The sequence below is a fragment of the Crocuta crocuta genome, unplaced genomic scaffold (genome assembly GCF_008692635.1).
Source record: "Crocuta crocuta isolate KB4526 unplaced genomic scaffold, BGI_CrCroc_1.0 scaffold70, whole genome shotgun sequence".
NCBI classification, from domain to species: domain Eukaryota; kingdom Metazoa; phylum Chordata; class Mammalia; order Carnivora; family Hyaenidae; genus Crocuta; species Crocuta crocuta.
The window spans coordinates 7,275,045-7,284,788 of NW_027528417.1; the positions used below are offsets into that span (position 1 = coordinate 7,275,045).

At 51.0% G+C, this 9,744-nt stretch overlaps 1 protein-coding gene across 2 annotated transcripts; it reads right to left on the reverse strand.

The window, feature by feature from the left end:
* Positions 1-3,149: 3,149 nt before the first annotated feature.
* Positions 3,150-9,024, reverse strand: CCK (cholecystokinin). 2 transcript variants are annotated; one of them, XM_077754522.1, is made up of 3 exons: positions 8,825-9,024; positions 7,582-7,797; positions 3,150-3,556 (listed from the first exon to the last, which is right to left on the reverse strand). In XM_077754522.1, the coding sequence occupies exons 2-3, from the start codon at positions 7,793-7,795 to the stop codon at positions 3,423-3,425; spliced, it is 348 nt and encodes a 115-aa protein (XP_077610648.1). In that variant the 5' UTR covers positions 7,796-7,797; positions 8,825-9,024; the 3' UTR covers positions 3,150-3,422. The 2 variants fall into 2 exon arrangements, with proteins under 2 accessions (XP_077610648.1, XP_077610650.1); XM_077754524.1 differs by lacking the exon at positions 8,825-9,024 and adding an exon at positions 8,669-8,786.
* Between the last annotated feature and the right edge of the window lie 720 nt (positions 9,025-9,744).

The window sequence follows — 9,744 nt, forward strand, 5'->3', positions numbered from 1 at the left end:
CACCATGCTCTATTGGGTCCCCTTAAAGCCCCTGCAAATTACCACACACACTAATTCAATCTAATTTAGACGCACATAGACACAGCTTTCAAATGAGTCTCCAAGCCCGTTCTCTGCTGGCTTGGAGTGGCTCTAGGTAACCTCGTAAGAAGTTCAGAACCAACCGCTTCCGTCCTGGCGCCACCATATGTGGGCAGAGTGCGCGGCAAGTCATTTAGCCTCTCTGAGCTCCAACTTCCTCTTTGAAGAGTGGGGTCACCGTTGCTGGCAAGAATTGGACAGTGTCCTGAGCTGGTGCCCACGAGGAGCCAGAAGGTGTTCTTTTCCTTTCCCTCACCTGTATTAGGAAGAACTGTGAAAGTCTTTGAAGTGAGCAAGGGGATTAGTGGGTGTCCTTCCAGCAGGACTATGGGCATTTATCTGATGCTGTTGAGGTCTGTGTTTTCTTTCTTTTTCTTTTTTTTTTTTTTTAAGTTTTTTAATGTTTTACTTATTTCTGAGAGAGAGAGAGAAAGAGAGAGAGCATGAGCAGGGGAGGGTCAAAGAGAGAGGAAGACACAGAATCTGAAACAGGCTCCAGGCTCTGAGCTGGCTGTCAGCACAGAGCCCGACGCGGGGCTTGAACCCACAAACCACGAGATCGTGACCTAAGCGAAAGTCGGACGCTCAACCGACCAAGCCACCCAGGCGCCCCGAGGTCTGTGTTTCTGATGGGGCTACTTTGTAAGCCATAGGAAACTGACAGTCATGCAAATAATTCTTGTCTATAGCAATGTAAGTGAATATTGTCCCCTAAAAATACGGTGAATTTCTGTCCTGGATAACAGATTATTCCAAACATTACATTCTATTGGCCTAAATACACAAACCAGTTTTGTGTCTATCAGCAAATTCATTTCAGCATTCTTGATTGCCTCTGTGCATGTCCTATGGATTCTCCTTTGAAGTGATATAAAATCTTAGTGGTCTCTTTATTAATGATTTAAATGGCTATCTTTGACATGTGTTCATTTATATTCATATGTCTCATGTCTTTATCTTTGAAAATATTTTACCACCCACTTCCCGGAGGATTTATAAATCACTAAATCAGATCAGACCTTTGTCACCTATTCTCCACTGCTGACTTAATGTTAAATTCCAAATCCTTCCCCATCCGGCACCCCAACACACACACACACACACACACACGCACTCATGCCCACACGTGCACACACTCATCCCCATCTATACCCAAGATCCCCCACACACCCAGAAAAAACTTGTTTTGTGAGATGTGTATGCTCTTTGCTAAAGATGTATGCATCTGGGTGTTTAGCCAGGGTTTGGGCCCCTGAGATCTGAAGCAGTCTTTGAGACCAAATTGTAGGAACTGAAGGAGTTAATAGCCTCACGAGGGGACAATATAATGTACTGTCTGTTCAGAGTCTAAGTTTTACACTGAATTCTGACTTCAGTTCAAGTTAAAGAATGCAAGGACCTGGGGCACCTGGGTGGCTCTGTTGTTTAAGGGTCCGACATCGGCTCAGGTCATGATCTCACAGTTTGTGGGTTCAAGCCCTGCGTCAGGCTCTGTGCTGACAGCTCAGAGCCTGGAGCCTGCTTCAGATTCTGTGTCTCCCTCTCTCTCTGCCCCTTACCACTTGTGCTTTCCCTCCCTCTCTCTCTCTCTCTCTCTAGTAAACCTTAACAGAATTAAAAAGGAAAAGAATGCAAGGACCCAGTCTTCCTGAGGACTTTCCTGGTGTCCCACTGCCAAGAAAGATGGCACTGTGTGCCTGGGGGGTGACCCTGGGCTGAGTACGGCCCATCCAGGACCAGTTATAGATCTCCCAGCATTCTTTCCAATGTCTGTTCCCTTTGGGGCTGCATGTCTTGCTCCATCAGGCCACCTGGGGCCCTTCCTGGATAAGAACCCGAGGTTTCTGGAGGCCTCGGCCAGGAGGCACGGAAAGGCTGCACTGTGGGTAGCTGGTGTTAGATTACCTGTGGGTTCCTCCCGAAATAGTTTCTCTTACAGACCCCTACGAGACACCCGCCAGGATCGGTCCAGGAAAGGAGAGCTCCTGTGCTGGATGGCTACCAGGATCACCCGGCGTGCCCTGAAATCTGTTTCTGAAATATGGTGAGACCCAAAGGAGTGTAATCGCAGGCTCCACTCTAGACCACTGCACCTCCGAGTGTGGTCGGACCCGCGGCACTGGTGTCACCTGGGAGTGTGCTCAGGCCCAAGGCCAGACTTGCTGAACCAGAAGGTGCGGGTTACCAGATTCCCTGGTGATTTATATGCACTCCAGAATTTGGAAGGGCTGGGGTGCTGGAGGTCACACTATTAGAAGTGATCAAGTCAGTAAATCTCGTGAGCTGGGGAACTGTGGGCCAGTCCTTTCCACCTCTCAGAGCCTGTTTCCTCATCTCTAAAAGAAGGACAATAGGGGCACCTGGTGGCTCAGTCAATTAAGCAATCTGACTGCGGCTCAGGTCATGATCTCACGGTTTGTGAGTTCGAGCCCCGCGTCGGGCTCTGTGCTGCCATCTCAGAGCCTGGAGCCTGCTTTGGATTCTGTGTCTCCCTCTCTCCCTCTGTTCTTACCCCACTCATGCTTTGTCTCCCTCTCTCTCTCAAAAATAAATAAAAACATTAAAAATTTTTTTTTGAAAATACATAAAAGGACAATAACCTCTGTGCCACAGGGCCATGGAGAGGTCAAAGGTGTGTGAAAGCATTGCTCCAGAATTCGGTTAAAGGCCAAGAGAGCCCCAAAGAAACCCTGATGTGGGATGGGGTTGGTACCTCCTGTGGGAACGGGAAGGTGGAAGGCCCCATCCCACGCTGCCTTTCTGCTCTTTCCCCAGACAAATGAGTGTTCACCACAAGCAGCACACATTCTTTTCTTGCAGTGGAGCGCAGCTGGGGCCCCAGGCCCAGGGTGGCCAGGGCTGCGCCACGGAGCTGACCCAGAAGGCCCTTCCACTGGCCGTTTCGCCTGCAGCAGCGGTATCTGCCCCACGCCCGGCCCTCATTTCCCAAGCCCTGTCTGGGACCAGCCACTGCCAGGATTTGTCCTTGGGCACCATGTCTCGGTCTGCCCTCCTTGAAGCTTCTGGGGATTTAATGGAGTCCTTTGCACTGAGCAGACACCGGGAGCTAGGGCGCAGGATGAAATCATTTTAATAGCATAGCAACACTTTAGGACCAGGTGCCCCAGACGAGGGGAACCGTTTGTCTTCCGCTCGCACAATTCTGGCGAGGGGTGAGGTTGCACCGGACACACTTATGGACATATTTTTCACATTGAAAACTTAATAAATAGATACTTAAAATGTCACAGAGACAATGGGTTGTGAGTGTGATTATTTTCGTATTCTGCCTCCTCTGAACCAGGAGGTTGCTTCCTGGGGTGCAACCAGGTAGAGGGCCCTTAGGATGGATATTCATACTCCTCAGCACTGCGCCGGCCGAAGTCCATCCAGCCCATGTAGTCTCGGTCGCTTATCCTGTGACTGGGGTCCAGGTTTTGCAGGTTCTTGATGATGGACATTCGGCCAGAAGGAGCTACAAAGGGCAGGGAAAAAGGAAACATGGCCATTATATCTAGGAGCATCGCCAATTCAATCCGTAAAGGAGAACAATGGGAAAAGCCAGACAATATGTAACATGCACTTTCTTAAAGGTATCAAAGAGCTATCAAGTAGTGGGATTGTTGGGCCAAAATCTAAGAGAAGGGAAGGACCCGGGTGTGTGTAACCAGAGGGTCATATTTGCTAGCTATGGTCATGGTTTCCAATCTGTAAGGATTTAAGTGGATTCACTGACTGTGGCCTTTCACGGCTGGGACCTGCCTACTCTTTCTACTCCATAGGGGTGTTTTCTCTTACATAGCTGGCCCTCAGCAGACACCAAACAAGGGTTTTCTTGGTCCTTACCCATTTCTGAAGTTCACTCTTTAATATCCTGAGCATACCTGACTCTTGTTAAGGTGACACAATTACAATATTTTCATATGTTAGAAGGTTTAAAAAAATGGAGTCAAAGGGGCGCCTGGGTGGCTTAGTCGGCTAAGCGTCCGACTTTTGCTTAGGTCATGATCTCACAGTTTGTGGGTTNGAGTCAAGTCCCATCACTAGACAAATATTGCTTAAAAATTAATTTGAAAGCTACCTTCCTTTTTTAAAAAAAGATATTGAGAAAAAGGCACACTGTCAGATTAAAATCTTAGGTCAGTAACACTGACAGAGAAGAGTGGGCAGAAAGGCAATAAGGAAGTTATTTAATTCAGCCCTTTTGACCAAAATTCAATAACTGAATGAGAAATGGGCCTTTTGGGATAGGAGTTGAGTCCTCAGGAACAGGATGATTCTCGCATAGAATTCTTATTGAGGGAGGAGGACACAAAGGAGCAGTTTCTTTGGAGACATAGTCCTAGCCCAAGGGTCACAGACAGTGGTCTCCTGGGTATGAAATCAGTAGAATGCCTTCTTCTGTGCAAGCCAAGAGGCAAGTAAGTCCCTCAGGGACCTCGAAAGGCAAAGCCCATGGGACTTTAAGAGCACGGTGGTGGAAGGTCAAATCACAGTTCCTATTGGATCAGGACACTGCGTCCCCACTGCTTGTGACTCTGGCATCCAGCCTTTCTGTATGAGGCTGCCCTTGCCAACTTCTGCCCACAGGCTGCAAAGAGTCAGACTATGGCTTATTTATTGATAAATGACCCTGCAGAAGCAGGTCCTCTGTCTCATTGGATAACCAAGTAGAGCTAGCCAAATTAAAAACCAGAAACAATCCCACCTGTTCTTCTCCGCCCCCCCCTCCCCCAATCCCTTCCCAGCCTTGGAATCCAAGAGTCAATCCAGCGCATTCCAGCCCCTTGCAGACATCTCCAGCCTATGCACAAGGAAAAGAGCCCTGGCTATGAATTAATTGTTCAACATCTTTCAGGTAAAATATTAGTCCTCTCATTTAAAAAAAAAGTGCAGTCGAGTTATTTGTACACAGTCATGGAAATATGGCCCACCTATCTGCCTGCCGCTGATGCACACCCCCATCAAAGGTGGGGCACAGCCCCAAGTTCTAGTTAATGAAGGCAAAGTGGCAGCTTCGATGGGCACAAGCAGCCTGGGTTGCTGGGTGGGGGCACTAAGTTAAGCCTTGGTGGCTGTGCTCCTTACACACCTCGATTTCCCCTTCCACGCACAGTTCTGCGCTCATGGTGTGTGCATCTACCAGAGTCCTCACTCACTTCCCCAGTGTGGATGAGAGTAGAGACTTACGACTGGTTTATGGAATGGAAGTGAAGGGCCCGGCTCCCTTAAACCTGAAAATGCTGAATGGGACGCAGAATAGCTTCTGGACCCCCTGGGGAGGGCAGGGCCTGAGCAGACTTTCAGGTGTGCAAAGTTGGCCTCGGTATGAGATATGCAGAGTTAGGCAGCTTCCACATTCTCCTAGAGCCCCAGCTGCCGCCGTGAAGAATAGTGGGACTTACCACACAGGCTGCCGATGCAGGCTAACCACACAGAGGTTAAAGATGTGGCATTAGCACTTTGCTGGGCATGGGGCAGTTGTGTGCCCAATGCGCCCATGCTTCCTCAGTAGAATTGCTTCTCCTTATCACTAAAAACTTTGCAGACAATTCCTAATGATCAACTCTTGAGCACTCCTCTAAGAGTGCAGTATCGTGTTCAGAGTCTGTAAGCACAATAGATGAGTAAATGCCCAGCATGGTCTCAAAATATGTAACATATTCAAAGAAACTGTCGAGGTGTAAATATCCCCGGTTCGTATTTGTCAAACAGAAGGGTGTGATTGTTGACAAGCTGGTATTTGTGGAGGGTGTCAGCAGCCAGAACATGTAGAGGCTGCCTTTCTCACATGGGTTCGTTTGGTAGCACAGGCCAAAGGCAAAGGGAGAAGGTAGCTGAGAAGAGGTGCCAGGAAGAAATTTCCAGCTAAGATTTGTACCTAAGGCCACTGTCAAGTGTCAGCTCTGGGGAAATGGTGTGGTAACTGGCTTCTTTCCTGGACCTGTTTCTGGTGGCTCCTTCCCAAAGGTGGGGAGGCAGCCCCAGGTTATGGATGAATGAAAACCCTACACTATTTCAGACTGGTTTGGCTGAAGCTCAGCCAACATCCAAGGACAGACATGAAATTATTTTGATGCTGACAATCAGTAGGAACTCAGAAAGTTTTCAGACTTCCTCTGTCATCTGACTGGTATTTCCACATGTCTCAATTTAATTAGCTGGAGAGCAACACAGAAGATGGGTAGCTGGGACAATTTCTCAAAGAGAGGACAAAATGTCACACGTCATCTTCTGTGTTGTTTTGTTTTCCTTCTGAATTCCCCTGGGTAAAAAGTCCCAATCTTACCTTCACATGAAACCATCAGAGACTCTGGAGAGCTGAGCCCATCATTTCCTCCTTTTCTAGTCAAGCCACGAGCTAAGGTTCAAATCCAAGTCCAGGCACACGGGAGGGTAAGGGAGCCTCATGGAAAAGGAGCCCACTTCCCACCCCTCTCAGTAGCATCTTCTATGGTTTACTGTCCAGCTGCATTGGTCCAGTTCAGCCCACTGCCTCACAGCCTGTGGTCACCATCAGTGTCACTATGGATCAAGTTGATAGAAAAAAAACTGCCCTGGTCCCAATCGTGATTCCTAAGGAGCCTACAGATGAATGAGCCTCCTTCTGATTCACACAAAGATCTAGAAGGGACCTAGGGGAACTCCAGCCTCATTCCTGCTTTCCAGATGAGACAGGCCCAGGAAAGGGTCAGGGCTGTCAGGACGGGCACTCAGCTAGTGAGCCCCTGAGTCACCTTCTTCCTGCAGAAAGACTTTGATGCTGAGAAATCTGTGGCTTGCAGTCTCCTGCTGCAATTGGGGCCATCTCTCCAACAGCAAAATAAAAACAAAAAATAAAATAAATATAATAAATAAAATTAAACAAATAAAAAAACAAAGGAGGTCGCTTGGGTGATCAGTTTAAATTACTGCCAAGGGGAACTCAAAACCACGCCTGATTCTTTCCTCCGGTTACATTCTTTGGGGAAACCTGACACACTGTCACTTCTTTTTAAACTGTACTCAAATACTTTTTCAGCATTGCTTCTTTCCTGCCAGAGGGTTTTTCAAGTGTTAGTATATGGGCGGCTTCTGGTTCCTCTGCCTTTATCGTGGAGGGTATGTGGTAGATCTGCAAACCTTTTTTGAGTCAGTAATTTGCTCAGTAATCACCTTCTAATGTCTTCATAATATAGTGTTGAGCTTAAACAGCAACCCATACCAAAAATTAGTTTCAATAAAGCTTTTTAAAAAGGTTTTCCCTAATAAGTGTAATCTGCCACACTAGCTCTCAGTTGGCTACAAAGGACGTCCAGGAAACCATACTGCCGGGTGCAGTACAATTCGGAAAAGAAAGCGAAAAACCTTTCAGCTTCAACGCGCAGCCTGGGGTTCCTTCCGAGGGGTTGCCCACCTCCGTCAGCCAGACAGACGCTAGGGAGGAAGGTCGGGGTTGGGAGCCCCGCGCGGAAGCTAAAGGGAGGGATGAGGACCCTACAGAGGAAGGAGCATCCGTACCTTTCCGGGCCTGCTGGATGTATCTGGCCAGCAGCGCGCCCAGGTGCGCTCGGGGCTCGCCGTCCACCTTCTGCACGGCCCGCAGCTGCCTGCGGGGCGCCTCCTCCTCCGGCTGCGCCCCTGGGCGCGCTGGGTCCGCTGCAGGAACGGGCTGCGCCAGGGCGCCCGCCGCCAGTACAGCCATCAGCACGCACAGGCACACGCCTCCGTTCATGGCTGCGGAGAGCAAAGCGGAGGGGACATGAACGAAAAGGTGGGACACCGCGGCGACTCGCGGAGGGTCAGGGCACCTGGGGTATGGAAAAGGGGGCTCGGTCCGAGCGCGCGGGGCTCCGGAGCCGCCACAGCTGTGCAAGCACTAGGGCTCGCCAAGCCCCGGCAAGCGCCCACGGGAGCCAAGTGGCCACAGCACACGTGTCCAGGCGCACTCCTTCTGTCTTTTGGGTGAACCACACCCGGTGCCTGGGCATGGGAGAGAGACCCTGTCTTCTGCCCTGGTTAGCAGAAGGAATATCTTGTTTTCCCTTAATGTCAGAAAGGGCTGTTAGAACGGCTGTCTTCTCACTGGAAAAGCAAGAGATTAAAAATGGGGAAATTAGCTGCAGAGAAGACTCCGTGGGAGAAATGAGATCCTCGATAGTTAAAAAGCTTTCATAAATGGTGAAAGCGCAGTTTAAAAGGTGGGAACAATAAATAAAACCCACCCTTACAAAGTTTCTTTAAGGTGTAATGGGAATTGGCAATAAACAAGAACTACACAAAACACAAGAACGGCTTTTCAAAATCAGAAATATGCGCTCAACCTTCAGTCACTGGCAAAACTCCTCTGCGTCTTAGATCCATGAGCAGATAATACTTGCACGTTTCTATCCCCAAAGCCCTGAATTTCTCTGCAACGTTTAGAAAATGAATTTAAATCTTAAAGCCTCTCGGTAATTTATTTGAAGAGATCGCAAAGTACCTGGCGCTTCTGTGTCCCATCTAGCAAATCCCAATTTGCTCGCTAATCCTGGCAAATCGATATTCCGGCATTGCGTGCCTGGGAGAACAAAGCAGGCGCTAGGAAGTCTCAAACTAGTCTACCCACCCAGACCTCCTTGTTGTTTCCGACCTCAAGCAGTATCTTTCGAGCTGTCGGAAAGAAGACACCGAAAACAGAAACACGCAAAGGGCACACAACTGAAGACAGCATCCTTCAACCAGCTTGACACTCGGGTCCCCGGCGGGAGAGCGCGGAACCTACCTTCAGCGGGCTTCGCGTTCCCACCGGAGCTGCGGGGAGCCGGGGAGCCGAGCCAAGTTCAAGGTGGGCCGGCGGGAGCCTGCTTCTTAAATAGCCCCTCCCGGCGCTGTTAGCCAGTCATCTATTTACCCAGCCTTGACGCAGACGGGCAGCAGCACGTGCTCCGGGGCGGCCACTGGGGCGACAACCGATTGAAGTGGCTCCTGGGAGAGAGGGGGCAATGGCCCAGTGGAGTTGGCTCAGCCCCTCCCAGGCGGGGTGTCCGGTGTCCGCCCCCCTCCCCACCCCGTCGGGGGGGGGGGCTTCCCCTCCCAGATCTGTCCCGCTCTCTCCCCCTTCCTCATTCCAGGGTGGGAAGCATCTCCTCCAGGATGGTTTGGTCTGCTTTGGGGACCGTAGGCGCCGGCCGGGGAACCGAGGGCGCGGCGGGAGGGGTGGGCTGGGTGCGTGTCAGCAACGTGTAATTCTGAGCTGGAGGGTCCCGGGGCAGCTGGCTCTGGAGCCCCACACCTCTGTTCACGCAGCTGTAAAGTGCGGGTGACACTGCAGGACTCTGGTCAGAGTTTGGGAAAGGGCTGTGTTTTCCTCCGGGGCTGAATTCGCTCCTGCTCGCGGCGCGCCCGGCTCTCGGTCGCCGACCAGCGGCGCCAGCGAGTGTCCTGAAGAGCGGCGTCTCCGCGTTCCCCTCCGCCCCGGCAGGCGCCCCTCGCACCCGCCCGGGCGCAGTCTCGGCCCCAGCGGGGGCAGGGGAGGCACTGAGGCCGCCTGCGTCTTCCCCGCGCGATCGCGCCCCTAGGGGCTCGCGTGCGAGGTGCCCGGCGCCAGCGCGCCGCGGCGGCCAAACCCGTCGCCGACACGCAGCCGTTTGCGCGGGTGCTCGAGTTTGCCGCGTCCCCGCGGAAGGCACTGCCAACCTCCTT